Below are 23,314 nucleotides of genomic sequence, written 5' to 3'. Positions count from 1 at the left end.
TTATCCAATATCAAATGGTCACTCTTAAAAACACACACACAAGTACCTTTATATGGACTGAGAAGATTATATATGAGTAAAAATGTACACAACACACACACACACACACACACACACACACACACACACACACACCAAGAATCAATGAATAAAACAGGCCATGGAATTGAAAGAATACAGAAAACAGTGTATGGAAATGTTTAGATGGAGGAAAGAGAAGGGACCTTTTAGAATTATATTATAACCTCAAGAATAAAAGAGTCACAAGGGTATAACCAATGTACCTAAAAGTTTAAGGTTCCCATTTTAATATAATAAATGAAAAATATTTTAAGGCTGAATATGTCAGTACCGAAATTTCAGTGTTCATACATTTGTTTAAGACAGAAATCATTTTTGAATATGGCAATTACATAGGTGGATTTTTTTAGGAACATAAATTACTACAGAATAAAGTCAGTTAAATTAGGCCAAGCGTGAATTAGGATTTCAAATAAGATAAAATAGATTTGATGGAGAGCCTTATTTTCCATGGCTCTCTTAGTTATAGTTGTGAATTCATCACAGAATACTATAAAAATATATCTTAAACATTTGCTAGAGGTAAAAAAAAAATCATTAAAATGTATGTTTTAATTACTACAAATTAGTACATGCTACATTTCACATTTTTACATTCTTTTTAATCTCATGCTTTTACATACATGATTTTTACATAATAGTAATCACAGGGTATAATTTGCCTCTTTTCAATTTAAATTATGTCATAAACAGTTTTCTCATTGCTACATAATGTATATAATTATAATTTAATGTCTACATAGTATTCTGTATAATTGGTAAGCCATAATCTATTTAATCACTCCCCCATTGCCATATATTTAGATGTTTCTGCTGTCATAAATAACACTGCAACAATCATCTCTTTGATTATTAAATTATATTAATTTTGGAGCCAGACTCACAGAAATGAAATTATGGAGTGAAGGCTATGAGCATTTTCATGGTTTATGAAATGTGGTGCCAAACTGCATTCCAGCAAAAATACAGGTCTGCACTAGTTAACACTACATCCTTTCCACAATTGGGAATTTTAATCTTTTTTTCTCCTGTGTTTCAGAGTCAAATTGTTGAAATAGTCACTATGAGTCTCCTCTCATTTATGCTAATGTTAATGTTGCCTGGAGTACAGGGAAAATTAAAGGGCATTTCTGAGGCACTTACATGTACAATCACTAGGCTAGGAGATTTGCAATCATTGCCTAGAATACCCACCTTACCTCTGCCTTCCTGATCTCTGCTTTACTCTTTCTTCACAGTGCTTATGAGTATCTCAATTCATATTGTGCATTTATGTTTCTTTTAGTTTTTCTGAGCATTGCTTTATATACTGCTGTTTGGCACTTACATCTGTGAGAGTGCCTGGCCTATGATAGGGATTGGATAAACATTGTTGAATGAGAAATTTGATTAATCAGTTTCTATTTATTAATGCATCAGTTCTGCCAGATGATCGCTGGGACTATTTGAATATGCATGGTCTCTCCATTCCTACCCCAACACTACTGCTTCTTAGCATGGCCACAGAAGTTTACTTTGTTCAGTAAAAGCTTAGTAGAAATGATATGTTTTGAGGCAGAGTATATAATCATAGCATTCATCAATTTAGCCGCTCTGCTTGCCACAGCTAGTACCTGTGTTCCAAATGGGATCTACTCTGATAGACTGATACCATTGTAAAACAGCTGTTTATATACCAGTGCTTCCAAATGAAATTTGAGGAACATGTACTAAGAATCCAAGATAATGATCATTCCTGGAGCCTGAGATTTGTACTCACTATGCTATAGTCTACAGTAACCTGAATGTGGCAAGATCAGGTAGCATAAGCTCAATCACAGAACTAGGAACTAGCAGTAAGGATGCCAAGACACACACTTGAGGCTTATGCCTTTCCCACTATCCTAGATTATCTTGGAGGCAAACAGTTGCATTAGATTACTAGGGCTGAGTACCACAAACTAGTGGAAGTATATTGTCCCATAGGTCTAGAGGATGCTCCAAACTCACTTGTGGGCTGAGTATATTATCCTACCAATCCCTTCAATCCTTGCACTAGGAAGCCAGAGGTCCAAAGATGACCTGAGCCCTAGAACGTGAAACCAACTTGGAAAACAAAAGAGACACTTTCTAAAAATGAATTAAATCAAGTTGTCATCATATTGGTTCCTTCTGAGGCTATGAGAGAGTATCTTTCTGTCGCCTACCTTCTGATCATCCAGTACTGGCTTTCGTAGGAATGATTGTCATTATTGTTGTCTCTGATCTCATCTTTATATCTCTCTCCCTCAGTGTGTATATGTAAATTCCCCATCTTTATAAAGATACCAATCATACTGGACTAGAAATATATCGTACTACAGATTGGTCTTGTTTTACTCTCAGTTTAATCGTTTAAACAGTTTACATCTGATCTACCTACCCTATTTTCAAGAAAATGTCACATCACACTTTTGAAATGATAATTACAACTTGCAATCAATGTCAAAAGCACAATGTTCACCATGTAGCAGGAGAAACAAAAGTGCTTGATTGACCAGTTGGCCAAAATTGTGTGCGTGTGTTTACATAACTCTATCTAATACGTACATGTGCACACCTGTATATATAAACACAAGTGACAGGTGTTTTATGAATATGTATGTGTTAAAAATTATCTGAAATGGGGGAACTTCAATTGAGAAAGTGCTTCCATAATACATGGCTATAGGGCATTTTCTTAATTAGTTATTGATGAGAGACAACACAGCCCACTGTGCGCGGTGCCATCCCTGGGCTGGTGTTCCTAGGTTCCATAAGAAAGCATACTGAACAAGGCATGAGAAGCAAGCCAGTAAGCAGCACCCCTTTATGACCTCTGTGTCGGTCCTTTCTCCAGGTTCCTGCCATGTTTCAGTTCCTATGCTGGCTTCCTTCAATGATGAACAGTGATATGGAAATACAAGCCTAAATAAACTCTTTCCTCCCTAGCTTGCCTTCGGTCATGGTATTTCATCATAGCACTAGCAACCCTAATAATACAAATATAGACAGTGCACTGAAATTATGTGATAAAATATAGATTAAACTGCCTAAAAGATAATTAGCTCCATGTTGTTTCTGTTATCAACACAATTTTTCTGGAAATTTATTGAATTCAGAAGAGCTAGAAATAATGAAAAAATGGGAATCAAAATACAGTAATGCTATTTTTAAATATATATTGTTAAAAAGAACAGTGTTAAACTTTCAATTAATGATATACCAGCTGTCATGTCCATATGTCTTCAGTATTTTATGATTAGCACCAAGTATTCAGAATAAATACAAAGACATCTGAAATGGAATGGCTATGATCCCAGGAGCCTTCACCATATGTTATGAATTTCCCATTTAAAAAAGAAGACCAATTTCACTTGACTTATAATACACAAGTTGTTTTCCTATAATAGAATACACTGAAATCTACTTGAATATCACAAGTAGAGCTAGCTAACTGTGATGGTTAATAGTGATTGTCAACTTGATGCCATCAAGCCTTGCCTGAGAGACAATCCTCCAGGCCTCTGGGTATATCTGTAAGAGTATTTAGATTAGGCAAGCCTCTGAGAATGTCTCTGAGAGATTGTCTTGCTAGGTTAATTGAGGTAGGAAGACATGGCATAGAGAGAATAGCACCGTTTCCTTGCCTTGGACCCTGACTCACACAAAAAGGAGGAAGCTAACTGAGCATTCAGCATCCATTGAGTTCATCTTACTTTTTTTCCCAAAATTCTCTTAATTAGGTATTGTTTTGGTGTTGAGTACTTTATTTATTTTTGACATTTTAAATTGTGTTTCTTTTTATCATATATATTTATTTTATCACATGGATAAAATAAACTACACACAGCAAGAAGAACCATGAGACAATCAGGAATTATACAAATGTTACATTCATAGTGATTTGGCTATTTGTATTTGGCAAACTTGAAGTAAACATCTTTCCTATCTTGTTGGGTCTAAATTTCTAATGAAAATCAATATCATATCTAATCTCTATTAATTTAAAGTATCTATTTTGATCTAAAATCATCTTAACCCCTAACCAACTAAGCTTAATTGTAAGACTAAACAATCTGGTCTTCAACCCCATCAGAGACTTGAGAAGGAATAAAACTCAAATACCTGAGTAAACCAGAAGTGCAGGTTAGCAGCTTCCAAAATGAAAAAAAAAAAAAAAAATGACAGAGACAGTTTGCTGCCTGAACAGTTACTCAACAGTCTTTATGATGTTGAAGCATCATCTTCAGGCTTCTGGCTCAATATATCTGACAGACATATTTGTGAAGCAGAAACTATTGAGGACTTGCTTACCCTGTCTTGGCAGAGTTTAGTCATCGACTCTACCTGCATCCAAGCTTGCCCATTTTTAGGCAGAATTCTGCCTGTGGAAGAAATGAGGGCATTTTATCCAGTGGCTGCTTTGCCACATCTGAAGCTAACCCCTGGCAGTGTGGCCTTCCCAGGCAACAGAGGAAGAGGATACAGGAAATACAGAGGACGCTGGATAAGCTCAGGTCAGAGATTAGGGGAGGAGGGCTCCCTTTTCTAAGGACTAGGGGACAGAGACAAAGGGGATGACGGAGGGAATGGGATCAAGAGGTAATGAGGGAGCAGGTGGGATCAGGAGGTGATGACAGAGGGGGCTACAACTGGGATGTAAAAAATTAGAACTGCTGAACAAGCAGGTAATTTATATTGCTAATCCCAGTACATGGGATTAGCTCTAAGACTGGCTGAGATATAAATGTTATGCATATGGTCAAAGATTCTCTGTGACTTATAATTAGAGGCCATTCTTAATATGGCTTGAGTTCATCTTTCTAAGTATGCAGTGTAGCCAGCTATTTCAAGGCAGGTCATCTTGACTCCCCTACAATGATGGAGTATAAGATAGAACTATGAGCCAAAACAAACCCTTTTTTTCTAAGGAAAAGAATTGCTATCTGAGCAAGAACTTGAAATGACCTTGAAATTTCCATAACACTGATATTTCACATCCCAAAGGTTTAAAATTGTAAAAAAAAAAAAAACCAGTCTTAACACATAGCCAATCATTTGATACCTATTAGGTTTCTTACAAACGTCATGGCATCTATAAATCTATTTCATTTCTTTTGTTTTCACTTTTACTACTTGTAAGAAAGAAAATAACCTACTGTAAGATATACCAATTTATAATAAGTATATAATCATTGCCCTACATGATTTAATTTGCATCTTAGGAGACACCTGAAGTACCACACATAAGCTAAATTAACACCAGAGAAAGCACTTATCACAAGCCCCAACCACAATATTTTATAAGAAGAATAGAGTCTATGTTATCATACCTGGCTTAAGTCTATATGGTTATATGGCATCTGGGATGCCAGCTTTGATTGTTCACTTTACCAATGTAGAATCAGTTGTGTAGAGAAAATTCCATAGGAAATTGTCCAGATTGGATTGCCTTGTGGACATGTCTGTAGGGAGACAGTATTTAGTGCATTTGTTGAAGTGGGAAGATGCATGCACTGTGGGCAGTGCCATTGCTTGGACAGAGCATCCTGGACTATATAAAAAGGCGACCACTAGCTGAGCACTGGCATGCAAACATTTATCTCTTTGTTCTTGACTGAAGACATGACTAGCTGCTTCCAGTCCCTGCCTCCTTGACTCCCTGCAGTGATGGACTTTAAACTGAAATTGTAAGCAAAGATAAACTCTTTCTCCCTTAAGTTGCTTTGTTGTTGTTGTTGTTCGAATATTTTATCACAGCACCATAACTGAAATCACAGTAGCCTTCTTCCATTTTCCTATGGGCTATAATCATAGGATGAAATTTTGTAACAGTGGAGAGCTGCCGTAACATCTACCCAAATTCATGTGCTGCAACCTTAATCCCAAATGTAACTGTGCTTAGAGACAGGGAGTTGGGTGGCATTGAGTGGGGACACAAATGTGAGGCCTTCATCTCATATTATCAGTGTTCTTATTAGAGGAAGAAACTAGTGATTTCTTCTTCTGTGGTAGCTGCCCTGCCTGAGAGACAGAGCAAGAGGATGTTCTTCTCTTTAAGGTTACCTGGCAGGAGGAGATGTTAAACATTATCAGACAAAAAAGAGATACCAAAACTGTTAATTCTATGTTAAATATTTGATGTGTGTATCCTCGATCTCTCCTTTAAGATAACAGAAGCTGTAAAGCTTCAGCAGTATGTTTGCTTTATTGAAAACTGCTAGTCTCTTCTGCCATGAAGGGTTACAAGAGTAGTTTTCTCTGACTGAAACCATGGAATTACCTCAGGGCAGGCAGAGATGAAGACTGTCGCTGTCGCCTTCATTCCTGATTGTTGAGATCTTAATTGATGTTCTCTCACTTTGGATGACCTACATGGGGTAAAGTGGTGATTGCAACTTCCACTCACCATTTTCCGAGATGTCCAGAGAGCTGTCAGTCACCCATTCCTTCTTGCACAGTTATTCCATCTGTTCTGAAATCCTCTTGACTGCCAAGGGGAGATTGCACAGCAGATATAAAGGAAGCCAAACTAGCTCTTGTTAGGGAACCACAAAAACTGAGGTGCCACCTAGAGCCATGACAACTTTGAATGATACTTAGATGACCCTCAATATAGGTCAAGCCCACCTTCAGCTTCTCTGGATGTAACTATAGCATATTCTAGCCTAGTCTTAAAGAGTGTGTCAGCACCCATGGCAGTTATGCACAGGCTTACCTAGCTTGGTGAACACACTCCAGCCACACTGGGGCAGTCGTCAGAGAGACCTTCTCCATTTGTGCTGGGGCCCACTGCAAGACTGGCCCCAGCATAAGCACATCCTGAGCCTTTGGTCTTTAGGTTTGTCTTTTTTATCCCTGACACAGTGGACTGAGCTAGTGGCATAACAAGCCAGGAAACATACAAAATAATCAGCCCTGGGCATATCGAGCAGTAGCTAAAGGACCAAAGAAGAGTTCAGGAGAGCAGCGGGGAGCAGGGACTGCTGGGAGGCAAAGGGTGGTGAAGAGTTGAGAGCAAGAAGGTAAGAAATTACAAGAAAGAGAGAGCTGAAAATGGAAGGGTTAAAAATGCTGGATCCAGGAGTGTTCCAGAAAGCCACCCACAGCTTGTAACTTCAGCTGCCAAGAAACAGTCCAGATCAGTAACAGCATTCTAACCTCCCAGGTACATACCTGCAGCATCAGCTGCTATCTTCTGGGTTCCTGATCCCCAGAACACAGAGCTACTGTCACAGCACAAGCTATAGTTCACCTTTTGTGATTTCCATCCAAATGCAGAGATACTCCTCAGCCAGTGAGAAACACGAATCCTTTGAAATCAAACCTTTCTATTGACAGAACATTGAAAATAATAATAACACTTTTTAGTTGCTTTCAACATTCTCTTATGGCAGACAGTGATAATTTAGCAGAAGACTGTAGGCATGGGGGAGAGATCAGAGGAGGTGGTTTTAAAGACAAGAAATAATGAGAATTAACAGCAGAGGGCAGAGAACTCCAGAAAAAAGCAAATAGGAAGGAGGATGGTCAAATAAGCAACCAGAGCATCTGAGATTCTTTACATCAGGACAATGAGCTCTCTGACTCGCGACACTTTCCAAGAGTTTTGTTTTATTAGAGCATAGGGCAGAGTGATTCATGGTCAAAAGCTAAACCAGAAAGTGAGCAATATAATCATAAAAGATTGCTAAATACAATAAGCCCAAGATATTCAGGGACGATCTATTTCTCTGATTCCTCTTCCCCTCCCTGGCAATGAATCGTCTGGACAGCTGGTTCACTGCTAATTCACATACTTCTTGACCATTGGTAAGGCTATTATTGCTTGATTTGACTTTAGAAAAGAAATTAACAAGCAAAGATTCACAATAAAATTAACACGAGAAAGAAATTTTGCTTCTATATGTTAATATAAAATATATGTAATATTTTAAAGGCTCTATGTAGGAGTATTTATATGTGTCTTATGCACTTAACATTTGGATGTGTGATTTTACACATGATAATACCCAGATACATATCTTCCTATTTCTGTATATATATATATATATATATATATGTGTGTGTGTGTGTGTGTGTGTGTGTGTGTGTGTGTGTGTGTGTATACACATGCATTCATACATATATTTATACAGAAAGACAGGTATCCCTCACTTTATATAATAGTATGGCCATAAGAGTGAACATACAAGCTGAATAAACACAAAGTAATCTCTGTGAGCAAAGGAGAAAACTGGAGCTATTCTGTTATGTTTAAAAAAATCATACTCAATACATTGAAAGTCTTATATTTTTGAATGTATTGGAGAATTGTTCTTTGAATTGTGTCAGTGTTTTTTATTAAATATTTTTTATTTTTTACATATACATTTATATTATTACACATATATACAATAAACTACCTACAGCAACAAGAACTATGACATAGTCAGGAAGTATATAAATGTTTTGGTTATTTGTATTTGGAAGGCTTGAAGAAAATATCTTTCCTATCTCGGTGCCTCTAAAATTCTAAATGTAAACCAATATCTATCATATCCCATCACTATCTACTTGAAACATCTATCTAGACATAAAAACATCTTAACTCCTAAAAAGCTAAGCTGAATTGTAAAACTAAACTATCTGATCTTGAACCCTATCAGAGACTTGAGAAGGAATAAAATTGATTACCTGAGTATACCAGAGAGCAGGTTAATATAGCTTTCTAAATGAGAATGTGACAAAGACAGTTTGCTACCTGAGCAGTCACCCAAAACTCTCTTTAATGTTGGAGCATCTTCTTCAGCCCTCTGGCCCAATGTATCTGACAGACATATTTGTGAAGCAGGAACTATTGAGGACTTGCTTACCGTGTCTTGGCACAGTTTGGCTTTCAGCTCTGCCTGCATCCAAGCTTGCCCTTTTCTAGACAGAATTCTGTCTGTGGTAGAAACAAGGTCATTTTGCCTAGTGGCTTGTTTGCTACATTTGAAGCCATCAAGTATACAAGCCACTGGGCATGGTCCCACATACCTTTAGCCCCATCATTCATGAAGCAGGGGTAGGTGGATCTCAGTGAATCTGTTGCCAGCCTGGTCTCTACAGTGAGTTCCAGGACATTCAGAGTTACATAATGAGACCCTGTCTATGATAGGTAGATAGAAACATTGAGAAAGAAATGTTCCAGCTTAGCTTGTTCATTTGTTTAGTTTAGTTTTTTGTTTGTCTTTTTTTGTTTGTTTTGTTTTTGTTTGTTTTTTGCTTTATAAAAATAACATTGAGTAGTTCTGTCAAGGACAATGTGTTCATTCCCCCTTCCACCTATTCACATGCCAATATTCCTGTCCCCACTGTGATATAACACGGAATTGGGACCTTGGGGAGGTCATGAGAGTGGGACCCTTCTCCTGGGATGTACTAGTGTCTCTCTAAGAAGCAAAGGGGAGCAGAGCAAAACTTTCCTCCTCTGTGGAAATATTCTCTCTCTCCCATTTTCTCTACTTCCTACCTCTCTCTCTTCTTTATGTTACTACACTGAGAAGGCAGCTTCAGCAGAAATTGATAATGTCAACCAGTAAACTGATTTCATAACACAGCAGCTGTAATTACGATAAATGAATGTGTATATTTTGGGTTTTTTTTTGGGGGGGGGTTGGTTTTTCGAGACAGGGTTTCTCTGTGTAGCCTTGGCTGTCCTGGACTTACTTTGTAGACCAAGCTGGCCTGGAACTCACAGTGATCTACCTGCCTCTGCCTCCCGAGTGCTGGGATTAAAGGCATGCGCCACCACACCTGGCTTGTTTATCTTTTAAAACATCTCTCTCTCTCTCTCTCTCTCTCTCTCTCTCTCTCTCTCTCTCTCTCTCTCTCTCTCTCTCTCTCTCTCTCTTTCTCAATCCCCTGTATGGTGTGTGTGTGTGTGTGTGTGTTATATTTGCATGTGGGATAATTGAAAGAGAGTCTTTCATGAGCCTGATGCCAGGAAATGCAGTTATCTTCCTGTTTCCCTTCCAGGTGGTGCCAAGGGTGCATGGCTGTGATGGCACACCCAGTCTTTTACAGAGAGGCTGGGGATTTAAATTGGGATCAGAATGCATGTGCAGCAAGTCCAAAGGTCTGTTTCTAAACAACTTAGACTATGCCATTTGGACACAAGTCCAAGATAAGTTAGAATAGGTTTTACAGTTTGTTCTTTGTGTCATTTAACTTAGCCTAGGTCTTTCCTACAACTTACGACTTTTTTTTTTTTTTTTTTTTTTTTTCTGTTCCTAAGTTTGGATTGGCTATCAGCATTTTATCTTTTTCGGTGTTACACGGTATTTCAGAGAGTTTCAGTATTCAGAAAGTTTTTGTAAGAAACACTATCTATAGGGCTCTTTTTTTGTTGTTTTTAAAGGCAGGGTCTCAGATATCTCAGATTGACCTCAAATTCACAGTGTATCTGCAGATAAGTTTCAGTTTCTAATCTTCCCACTCCAGAGCATTGAAATAATGGGCTTGCACAGCCACATCTAGTTTATGTGTGGTTAGAAACTGAAAGCAAGGACTCTCCCAATGGAGATCCCTTTCTCAGCCTCAGGGACAAATTCATCCTTTCCATCCTGATCGACTTTCTTATTTATGCCCACAAGCTCACATCAACTGAGTGTCTGTGGCCACAGTTTTTAAATCTCTTAGTGCTCCACCATTAATACGAACACTTACATTTCTTGTGTCTCTAAACATGCCCTATTTCAACCCCATTATCTGTTCTGCCCTTGCTTTTCTTTGCTTGGTTTCATTCTCATTGGTCAAATCCTCTTTCAATTACACACTTCGTAAAATGTCATAAGAATATCTCACTCATGTGAGACAAAGATTCCACCAGTTGCCTTTCTATGCTTTGTGTGTGAACAGAATAACAAATGCTCAGTGATCGATCTGAAAGGAGTGATGTGATTGGTCACTGGCTGTGATGGTTAATGTTAATTTTCAATGTGACAAAATATATAATCCCCTGGAATATTGGTCTTCAGGCATGCCTCTGAAGAACAAGCTGGATTATATGTATTTGATGTGGTTAATTTGAGGGGCAGGGACATGTCCAGAACAGGGGCTATATACATATATCTGTATATATTCCCTATATATAAATGTTTATACCAATACATCTCACATATATAATACTATATTACACACCTCCCAAAAGATTTTATAAGATGAGGAAATCCATTGATCATTAGCAGTTATTTATTGTGCTCTGTTTTCTAAGTGTGGATTCCATATGACAGCCAGTCTCTTGCTCCTGCCACCATGCCTTCCCTGCTCTTCCCGTGCCTTCCTCTCCATGATGGGTGAATGATATCCCTCTAAAACTGTAAGCCAAAAAAGAAACCTTTCGGTGCTTAAGTTTCTTTGTTGGTATTTTATCACATTGATGATAAAGTAACTAAGACATCTGTCCTCTATGCTTCTAGTACCTGGAGGGCTGAAGATACATATAATCAATGCATCCTACCTATCTATGTATCGTCTGTCTGTCTGTCTGTCAGTCTATGGTGTGAGTCACTAACCTTACCTTTTGCATGCTGGGTAAGCATACTTAACTTACCACCGAGCTGTATCTTCAGCCCTCACTATAGTCTTATACTTCTCTTTGTTTGGATACAAAATTATGTCTTCTTGCTTTATTATTGCTTACAAGGATGATGTAAAATGTTTCCCTCTAAATTAAAGCCTCATCAAGTTTTCTGATGTGTTAAGTACTAGAATGAATGTTTCCCTAAGGAGTCTGACCATCTGTAGATGTAACTGGTACCTGGTGGAGGGGCTATCCTTTTTCAGTTATCGCAGCTTTTGTTTGTCATTGTCCTGTGTGGGGGCTTCGTGCTTAACAGAGTCCTTGAAAGTGGCGAGGAATTCAAATCAGGAAGACAGTACTTGAACATTTAGAAGCAATAGAAGTTTGCTCCAAATATAATGCAAAACATCCATCTCAGCATCCACTCCATTATAAGTCCCTTCTTAAAACTGGTCCTGGGTCTCTTGAACGGGAAGGGCCACACTGATGAGGCCTTCTGGTCCCTGATAAAGTTTTAAGGACTACATGGAGAAGGTGTCATTTTCTCAAACCATTGAGTACCAGCATATAATCTGATAACTTACATGTACAGGAGAAAGGCTGTGTATACCTTTTTAACTATCATTTAGTCAGTACATGTGAATCATTTGATCACAGAATCAATCACTAAAATGCTGGATGGATGAAGGCTTGATTTTGTTCACAAGGGACAATATCTCCAAGGAAGCATGACCAAAATGAAAATTTACCGTTCGATTTAGAGGAACATTTCTCTCTTTAAAAATGATTCAATTTAAATATATTTTATCTTTCTTCTCAAAAGGAAAAAAATTGCTACCGGTTTTTAACTAATGACAATTTTGTAAGTAAGAATGCGATATAACTGCATATGATTTGCATTTTGTGAAAGTGTTGTCAGTATCACCTTTCTAATGAATGGCACAGATTTCAATTCTTGTCTGAACAGTGGAAGTCACTGTGTGCTCATTCATCTATGTTTTCCTGCTTGAAAATATTTGGGTAAAATGTGAAGGATAGCAGTATGAATTTAAAATTAAGATCCTATGAATCAGTCAGAACATAGGAATGATGATTTGGGGAAACAGACATTTTATCACTTAATCAACCATATCCTATGGATTCCTTAAACTGAAAAAAATAAAACAACAAAAAACAAAAAACAAAAAAACAGCTGTACTCTAAATTGAAAGTGACAAGAAAGAAAAATTTTCTTCTTTTTCTTAACTTGAGATGTGGTCATTTGTTATCTGCAATAAAATGCCTTGATTTGTGTTTTTGTATTTTTAAAAACATAATTTATAACATTTGCACATAAAAAAGGCAATCTTAAGGCAAATTGTGAGGTCCCTGTTTTCACAAATAGAATCATTTGCCACATGTTGAGGGGAATCTTTCAGAGCACACAATGAGACTTTAATAGATGATGCCAGCGGGGATAGGATGAAGGTTGACATTTGCTTCTTAGATCCTTGTCATTCACAAAAGAAGACTAGCTATAAGTTACACACTTGGCGTGCACACATTTGGTGTCCAAACTAGTTTCAGGACGTTTATGGCTTGTAACAATGGAGCTTTATCAGATCTCAGGATGGTTCATGAGATGTAGGGACCATTTATCTGGTGTAGAAATCATATAAAACAGCCAATTTGGGCATTTTAAAGCGCTCTTCAGACAGTATGCGCACCCAATTCCATGCAAATTGAAAAATTATTTTTATTCCTCGACCCCAATAAAGACCAATTCATGAGGAAAAAGAAAAATTTTTAATTTACTTTTCTGATTTTATTTGAAAAATACAATACACAGCAGAGAATTATCTCCTCCCCCACTGTTCTTTCACAAAGGAAACTATGAGAAATGTAACCGAGATATTTGGCTAGGATAGATCCTGAGAAAAAGAGAGGCCCAGTTAGAAGTTGGATAGACACACTCTGTCAAAGAAGGTTCACCTCTCTTTTAACATAAAAGAGCCTTTTAAGTTACCTTAGGCATCAGATACGACTTGTGCAGAATTTCTGCCATGCAAAACAAACACTACTGAAGTTTTCAGTTTGAACAATTTACAGTGACCTGGGCCCCAAGGAAGTAGAATAAAATTGAAAGTCTCTATCAGAAAGGTGTGTGATTGCCTGCTTTTACTAGACTGTGTATGTACATATTTATATTAGTGGTTTCTTTCACAGGTCCTCAGGATGGCACCCAGGCCCTGTGCATGCTAGGTAAGTGCTGTACCACTGAACTCCAGCCCCAGCCATCGTTCTGACATCTTCTTAATGGTTATTCTCAGTAACAGCATCACGATTAAGTGTTCTCTGCTGGGGTCGGTTTATTCACATGCATCTTCATTTTTTCCTGGACTTTATCATTGCACAATCTTGGGTTCAGTATGCTTAAATATGATATCAGAAGTGGGTTCACTCTCATCCTGGTTTGTTCATTATAACTAACTCCTTTACTCCAACCAGGTTAAAGAAGATGAAAAAATTCATCGCTGACTTTGACATCTTTAAATAATGTTAAGGCCTTGGAGGGGAAAAGCAATCCTGCTTGGGTCCTTCTAAAGTGGATATAGAGCAGGTAGACTTCAGCAATTGTAAAGGCCTGACCAGCCACACTGCTTTTGCTTGACCTTATGTTCATACCGTTTTTTTCAGTTCTATGAAGCAAATTGGCCATTGCTAATGCTTTCTAATAACTGTCCTTAAAGATGGCCAAGACATGCAAAAGTTTTCTTTAAATTTACAAAACAATTAAATTGCTATGGAGATCTGCAATTTTTAGACATGAGAATTTTTTTATTTGGCTTTTGTAGAAATGTTTTGACTCCAGCAGGACTGAAATTGGACAAATGAAATCCCTTCGGAAGTAATGGAAAAGTCTTTGGCTTTGATTATTTGTTGAGTTCTTTTAAAATTAGAAGGTACATTACATTAAACGTTTATTTTCAACTATCTTTCAAGACTAAAAAAACTTTAAAAAAATTAATTTCTGCACATTTAAGTCAAAGTATATTGTGTTAGCTTTAGAGGCTGCAAAGTGACTCATTATTTCATCCTCCTTATTGTGTGGAGATCTTTTTCATGTTTAACCCCATGGTTACCATAAAGTGCATCTACCAGCCCCTTCCTGTATATCAGCTGAGGTGCAGAGCTGAAACACTTGATTTGGATTGCTCTTTTATGAAGAACCTCACATCTATATGGTGGAACTTCATGATTATTAAATAGAATCCTAGATAGCTTTGTATTTGAAAAATATGTTTTATGTTCATTCATATAAGGTAAACATTTAAAATACTGCAGACCTTCTGTAACCATATTTTGGCAGTTCTTCTTCTTTTTTTAAACATAGGTAGTTGCTCAGGACTCTAATGGCCTCATAATGGCCTCAGTGTCATGAATGTTGAGGCAGCTGTGGCATATTTGAGAAAAATGCAAGCTTCAGAGTAAGTCTGAACTTCCGATTTAAATTTCCTCTTGACTAGTGGTATGAGATTAGGAGTGTTATCAGTCTTGGCCCTTATTTTTCTCATGAATAAATAAAGCCACATTTCAATATCTATAGTGATTTCTGTGAGGATAAATAAAATAAATATAAATACATTTTAAATTAAAGTAATAGACAATTACAGAAATACATTTATCATCTTTCTGGCGTCTTCATGAAAGTTTTCTAAGTTGTGGTCCTTTCCAATTTAAATAATTTGAATTCTTGACCAGTAAGAAAGCTAAAGAATGGCTACAGCCATTCCTGAGACACTGTAAATGAAGAGGAGTTACTCAATAACAGGGCATCATGGCCGGATTTACCTCAGTCTGTTCTAAATACTGCCTGCATTCAAAAACTGCAACTTGACCATTAAACCACAACTGTCGAAGAAAAAGTCCAAATAAATAACTTTAATTATGATACATTACTCAATGACAGTAAAAATTGGCATTTTCCCCTTTAAAAGCAGAAGCACCAGTCTTAGAATGTGTAGTGTGAATGGGTTTTTTTTTTTAGGTGAAATATAGCATAATATAATGAGCAAACAATTTAGTGTAGGACATACATTCTAAAAGTAAAAGGGTTTTTTTCACACACTGAAATCTGTTAGGATGGAAATAATGTCATGCTGCATAATAAAAAGCCCCCATGACTTTCAAAATCCACTTCAAATTAAATGTGCTGAACTGCTGAATAGATACATGAAAAATTAAAAAGGCTTAACTAGCCCAAAATAGAGTGTTTCTTTTATACAAATATAACCCACGTGGAGGTTTCTTTCCACATAGTCACAGAGATTCTTTTGAGAAACTAAAGCGACCATTTTATTTGAGAATTAACTGTTCATTTCTATCATCGCGTTTTTAGTGAACACCCACACTTTGGGCTGGGTGCTGGGGATACAGGAGAGAAAGCCATGGTCCTGCTCTTGAGGAGCTCACAGTCTAGTGGGGGGCGGGTGGGGAGGGGCGCAGAGAGGGTGCTATTGGGTTTTAAAATTATAAAAAGTCTCAGACAACTTTATAAATTTCCCATGTAATCAAATAAGCTTGGTTATGAATGGATGGTAAAAAGGGATGACGTCCAGTGCAGGGAAAATCCGTCTGCTTCGACATCATGTGACTTCCGCAAAGGCAGCGATGTGGTTCTGCAAGAGAAGAGGGGGTCCCGAAGTCAGAGCCTTGGGCAAACTGATTCCGTGAAGTGTTCAGCATTTTCGATGAGCAATTATTAAGTTAACATAGAACTGTGGCCCACATGTTTGTTGCCAAAACACATGCTTGTCAGTTCTGTTGTCATAATGTTTGCTAATTATATCCTTTATTCGGTGCGCTTAATTAACTGAATAGATTACAGCGTTATACCTGCTTTGTTCAAAATTAGCACTAAAATTTGGGTACATAAAAACAGCAAAGGCAGCTGTGTTAATAATATTCTCTTCCCTGATAATGGAATTTCGATGTGCGTTCTGTAGTTTCAGACTAATTGCTCCCTGTGAGACAGACGGTGTAGAATGAGGTGGGCAAATGCACAGACTGAAATAGCATTCTTTGGTCTAAAGGGATCAGCACAAACACTTCATTTCTGAGGTATGAATTCAGACTGTTCGCTACAGTCTGTGGTTGTGGTTGTTGTTGCTGTTTTCTTTTGCTCCAACCACAGCACTCTTTACAGCCCCTCCCCTTTTGCTTCCTCTCTTAAAAGGCCATCAATTAAATTACAGAGAAACAAACTTTTTAGAATGACTAATACTGAAACAGATTCAGGCATGCAGTGTGCTATGTCATAGATGCTGAGATATTGTCGTAAAAATTTGGCAGTATGTGATTAATGCTGACAAACCTGGCATTATGTAACATTACAAAAAGGGCCCCCCTCATCACACAACCCATTCAGAGTGACTGTGTTCAGAATTACACAGAGAAATTGGGTGTGACTATGACAGAGATTAAGGCCAAGGTGCAGAACAGAATTTGCTAACTATCTATTAGCAAGTGTTCTTTCTAATCCACAGCACACCAACAGGCAAAAATACCGAGGCTTGTCCTTGAGTGCAGGGGTCCCCTCGGGGAACAGTCACTATAAGTCATTTCACATGCTGAAATTTAGAAAATTTAAGACAAGTTTTTTACTTTCTACATGTCTGAGCTGCCCAGACATAGGAGCTGGAACCCAAACTAGGCACTCTAGTAGAGTAATAATTGTCTCAACCACTGAGCCATCTCTCCAGTCCAATTTGGTCAATTTTAATGCTCCAAATTCCACATGAAAAACTCCATTTTTACTATTTATTTCTCTATTTATACAGATTATCCTGTGCAAAATAATCAGAATGTCATGAAAGCCAAGACATGGTGATGGCTTGCTATTTGACGAGATCTGCCACTAAGCAAATTCCTTTTTAAGAAATCAGATACATGTAAAAGAACGTGCCAGAAAAGTATTCAGAATCAAACGATTTCACAAAATTAATTTTTAAAAATATTGTCTATTTCATTAAGGAATGTTACATTTCCTCTGAGAAAAAATAAGTAGCTAAGTGGTGAGGTGCAGACCCCTGCCCTGCGGTTGTGCTGGGAACCTGCGCAGAAGGACAGAGTTCTCTGTATTTGCTCTAGCTTTCCAACTCAGTTCCAACACCAGTGCGCTAATGCGCACATACGTTTATTGCCTTAATTGAAGGTGTTCGCAGTGGCTAATCCCCACCATCCAGCCGAAGAGCCTGGCGAGGCAGTCTTTAAAGGACCTCCCCTGTGAAGTTTCTTCTGGGTCATCTTCAGTGCATTGATTTTGGAATGCCTACAAAACGTGTTTTACATATGATTTAAATTTTAGCTTCTTTGCTTCAGTGAAGTTGCTTCAAAGTTCTGGGTTGTTACATTGTTAGATTACACCCAATGTTTAAATAAGGATATTAAAGGCATCCTAAAAGGACAGTGAGTCTGTGACCCTTGCTAACTTGTCCTGTGACAATTTTTTTTTTCCAAATAATAGGATGCTGAGTCTTAACAAGAAGCTATACAGTCAGCTTTAGTTATTAAGACAAATGAGATACTTGTGTTTCATTCACTGACTTGGGTATTAGCCCTCTTGGGCAGGAGACTCTGCAGGAAGATGGGTTGAATGTCAAGTGTTTACATGTGGGCTCCATCAAAAAGGGAAATTGCCAAGCAATTTGACCATCAAAAAAAAAAAAAAAATCCAGCTTTCTCCCCTACAAAATACAATATACTTACTTGAACAGATTTTTATTAATGTGAAATGACATATACATAATCTTTCTTGTGCCCATTCCAACCATATATTTGTGATATATCTGCCATTTATTTGTGGTTAGTAAATTCAAAGAGCTAAAAATAAACATTTCAGAGAATTAAAAAGGAAAAGGAAGGAAAGAAAAACAGAATTAAAAATAACTAATCAGTAGTTTACAATTAAAATCCACTGTTTGTCTTTCTATCATAAAATTTACAGTTCAGAAAGCACACAACTGTAATATCTAAACCAACCTTAAAGTCTCAGCATTTTTTACAGGAAGGATACGAATTCATTTGATGGCAGAAACATAATTAATGATAGAAGACAATCTATGTTCTGTGTTTTGTTACATAAGCAAAAGTCTTTGATTACATAGTTATCCACATCTCATGACTGCGTGTGTAACAGGATACATAGTTTTATAAAAATTCAAAATATTTCATAACCTGAAAGACATCTGGTACCAATAATTCTGAGTAAGGCATTGTAGACCTACTGTTAAATTTACCAGTGAGTCCACTGTTAGGCGAATGCTGCCTACATTTTGCCAGAGAAAGTGAGAGTGGATGTCGTAATCAAAAATATGACCGTACTTCACATCCCATTTCTTTCTTGTTTCATTCATTGTCTGAGTTGAGACAGAAAGCATGAACAGAAGAGAGAAAAGAAAATGCCTGATGCAGGGGCCCACGCTTATAATCCCAGGAAAAAGACAGGATACAGAGTTCAAGGGCAGATGTTACTACGTTGTGAACTCAGGACCACCCTGTGCTACCGAGACTCTTCCTGGAGGAACAAGATAAGCAACAGAAGCAGCACCCCAATGTCACCCAAAGTCTTCCTCCTGATGATTTGAAAAAGGAGCGAGATGATTTAGTAAAAAGAAACTGTTTTTAATAATGAACACATGGTGAGAGAAATTCAGACATGGGCTGTGGAATTGGTTATAAAATTCAAAGTAAGCAATTGTTTTGTTTAAAGAAACTGGGAATAAAGCAAAATAAAACTCAGACAAGCTTCATTGGACTGGATGACCTTTTTTTTTTTTTTTTTTTTTTTTTTTGACAGTTTCTCTCTACAGTGCCTTTGTTTCATGCAGGTTTTTGTATTAATCCAGAGTTTTGCCTGGAGAGATAGCTCAGAGGTTAAGAGCACTGACTGTCCTTCCAGAGGTCCTGAGTTCAATTCCCAGCAAGCACATGGTGGCTCATAACCATCTATAACGTGATCTGATGCCCTCTTCTGATGTGCAGGTGTACATGCAGGCAGAGCACTGTATACATGATAATAAATAAATAAATCTTTAAAAATATATATTCACGGTTTTCTTCCCATTCAAGAATTTCCTTTTTTTTTTTCTTTGTGTGTGTGTGTGTGTGTGTGTGTGTGTGTGTGTGTGTGTGCAGTTAAAGGGGGAGGAACTAAAATCTAATTTTTGAGAGACTCTTGTCTTCCTAAGACGGGGTCTCTGGATGGCTTTCTTTACCAAGTTAAATGAGAGACAGGTCTAGGTTCTACTGAAGCTTGAGAGTGCTTGAGAGGCTCAGTAGCCAGAAAAGCTGCAGTTCCCAGCCCAGATCTTAAGTTACACTGGTGTTCATCCTGAGCTTCAGGTAGGAGTTTCAGTAAATATAGCCACAACCCCAGAGGCTTGGATTTAATTGGCTCACGGTCTCTCTCAGCCACCGGAATGCTGAAAGCTCTCCAATTGATCCTAGTGTGCAGCCATTATTGAGAGCAGCTACAACAGAAAATCAGCTGACACATTTACATGGAAGCCAAGTTCAGGTTTAATAGCCAAATCACCCAGGAAGCCTGCTGTGTAGCCATGTCAATCTCCAGACTGAAGCCAGTGCCCATTGCAGGAGAATCCCTGGGCTTGCAGCCCAGAAATTTGACATTTTGAAAGTGCTATAAAAGGTGGCCCCTGGTGGATATAGGTATCCAAATACTTTGTCCTCTAAGTTTCTAAGGCTCAGCTCTTTCCAGTCTATTACACCATTAGTCCACAGTTTTGCCTGTGTCCCCAGAAACATATCATGTTTGGAATATAAACTCCTAGTTTCCCTTGTCTGAGCACAGAGTTTGACCATGTGGACGTTTCTTGACTGCTAGTTTCTACATCCACCCCAGTTTTAGGTTCTTCTTTTTCACTCATCTGAAGCCCATGGTTGATCTCACAATGGTTAACAACATCTTCAAGCCGTTTATGCCCATGCACACACTTTACCTGTTGGCAAAGGATTCTTCCTGTCTCTTAGGAGATGCTGTGACATGTACGTGGGTGTCCCCTGCACGTCCTCATCTACCACCGCTCTCTGCACTGTTCTCTGTGTGTGCTTATGACACAAACTCTCTCATCACTATATTGCAATACCACAGGGCCTGGGAAATCTACTACATGGGCCTTTGCCTTGATATTCATGCAAGTTTCATTTTTTTCATTTTATTACACATGTATAAGACAAACTACATACAGCAGGGAGAACCATGTGACAATCATGAGAATAACGAGTTCTATACATGTTACATTCATAGTGACTTGGCCATCTGCATTCGTCTTGTTTGAAGTAAGTGTTTTTCCTGTCTTGTTGGGTCTAGATTTCCGAATGAGATTCAATATTTATCCTATCTCAACTCTAATAGCTTAACTTCTTTATCTTGATCTAAAATGATCTTGTCCCCTAACCAACTAAGCTTGGTTATAAAACTATACTACCTTGTCTTCAATGCCCCTCAGAGACTTGAGAAGGAATAAACTTAAATTCCTGAGTGAACCAGCAGTGTGGGTTAGCAGCTTCCAAAATGTACAAATTGACTGAAGACAGTTTACTGCCTGACCAGTCACCCAATACACTTTATAACATTGGAGCCTCATCTTCAGCTTTCTGGCCTAATATCTCTGCCAGACTTGTTCGCAGGGCAGGAACAATTGAGAATTGGCTTACCCTGACTTGGCAGAGTGCAGCCGTTGACTCTGCCTTCATCTAAGTTGCCCATTTTTAGGCAGGTTCTGTTTGTGGCAGGAATGAGGACATTTTGCCCAGTGGCTATTTTGCCACCTTTGGAGCCATGACCATAAGGAGGCTCTTTGATGCTCATCATCTTCTCTGAGGTCAGCTGGGTGTTGTCAGGAGTTAACTTGCCTTGTTGTCGAAGAAATTTAGGATTGTAAGAACAGCTTTAAATGCCATATTCTGTGTGTCTCTGAGGCTTTTGAAGATCTTATTCAACTATTTTACCTCATGTATTGAGTCATATTTTTTTAAACCCCTAATAGAAATCACATTGATGTTCTTAGTAACTGAACGTTAGCCATACGTTGTTTTCATGCTTCCTTCACGTTAATTTAACTTAACTAGCTGCAACCTTGTTTGTTTACCTCTTCTTCAACCTTTGAAAAATGCTTTGGGTTGGTTGCATAAGCAGACAGCAATCCCCAACAAAAATGAATCTGAGGACATAGATAAAGATGCAGGTGCTTAATAAACTCCTCTGTAACCAGTTGCTGATTACCATCAAGAAGCTTGTCTGTTTCCACAAAACTGCACTAGTCAGTAAAAATCCAGATGGCCCACTTTCCTTTCCAGGTGTGTGTGTGTGTCTGTGTGTCTATAATCTATGAATGAATAAAAATGTTTATTCATACAAAATCCTCTTCATTAATATTTATATCAGCTGCATTCATAATTTCCTTCAATGACATTCAACCCAAATGCCCTCCAGTCGGCTGATGGGAAAAGGAGCTGTGATACATTCACACAACAGAATGCCTCTCATCAATTAAAAAAAAAAGAAGGGTGGAAATCCCACTGACATGTCCCCAAAGATTCTAGATTCAGTTCCCGCACACTGCATCAGCCCATTCATGACACCCTGGGAAAGGCAGAATTACAGGGGCAGAAGACAGATAAGTGGTTACCAGGGTTAGGTGTTAGAGGTAGGCTGACTATTAAAAAAAAAAAAAAAAAAAAAAGGAGCTGTTATGGGTGCATCAAAAATTCTATAGCTTAATATTCTTGATGGTTACATGAAAGCCTGCATTTGTCAGAACTCATAAATGTTGAGAATTTTAGAGAATGGGGAGGTATCCCCATATGTTAAGTGCTTGCTCTGCAAGATTGAGGACCCAGGCCTCATCTGCAGAGCTCACTTCAAAAACATCAAGCGTTATGACACACGTTTATAACCCTAATGCTGGACAAGTAGAGGCAGACAGAGAACCCGGGGCTTACGAGCTAGCCAGCCTAACTCTGTTAGTTCCATGGTGCTCAGAGATCCTGTCTCAAACACAAGGCATATGACATCTAAGAAAGATACCCAAGGCTGACTTCTAAACTCCACATATACATGTACATATTCATATATACCTGCACACACGTAAGCATGCACACACACAAAGGCAATTTTACAAGATATAAATTGTTTTCTTATTATATCTAAATTAAAAAAAAAAATAGGACTAACAGCCATGAGCTGTCCAAAACCAAGGTATTAATGTCTAGAATTTGGGTATTCAGATGTGGAATCATTATTTCAACTTCTACTTGTTTTATTTACAGAAGAAAATACAATAAATGTATTGGAAAATATTCTAATAATACATTTAAAATGAGCTACCATATTTGTTTGTGTCTATTGAGCTGATGAAAGTCTCAAGAACAGTTTTACACTGTCCCAAGCACATAGATTTATTAATTAAACCCAAAGTATTCACTTTCTATTCAATATTTCCATTCCTATGAACTTAAATCATTACTTGACCTTCCAAGAACATTTATTTATAATGTTTGCCTTAGTATTGTTAGTAATTGTCCGAAGTTGGGCCATAATACAAAAAGAGGAGAGAGCAAAGAGGGGAGGAAATTCTCTCTCTCTCTCTCTCTCTCTCTCTCTCTCTCTCTCTCTCTCTCTCTCTC

The 23,314-nt window shown here is 37.9% G+C and overlaps 1 protein-coding gene across 1 annotated transcript in view; it reads right to left on the bottom strand.

Annotated features, from left to right (window-relative positions):
* Window positions 1-15,447: 15,447 nt before the first annotated feature.
* Plppr5 (phospholipid phosphatase related 5) overlaps window positions 15,448-23,314 on the bottom strand; it is a 104,222-nt gene continuing 96,355 nt past the window's right edge. The window contains exon 6 of the mRNA XM_051165673.1: window positions 15,448-16,284. Coding sequence (XP_051021630.1) covers window positions 16,252-16,284 — 33 coding nt within the window. The 3' untranslated portion in view covers window positions 15,448-16,251. The remainder of the gene's footprint in view (window positions 16,285-23,314) is intronic.

Source organism: Acomys russatus, chromosome 23, assembly GCF_903995435.1.
Source record: "Acomys russatus chromosome 23, mAcoRus1.1, whole genome shotgun sequence".
Classification (NCBI taxonomy): domain Eukaryota; kingdom Metazoa; phylum Chordata; class Mammalia; order Rodentia; family Muridae; genus Acomys; species Acomys russatus.
Note: the sequence above shows the minus strand (reverse complement) of the source record. Positions and strands in the feature narration are given on the sequence as shown.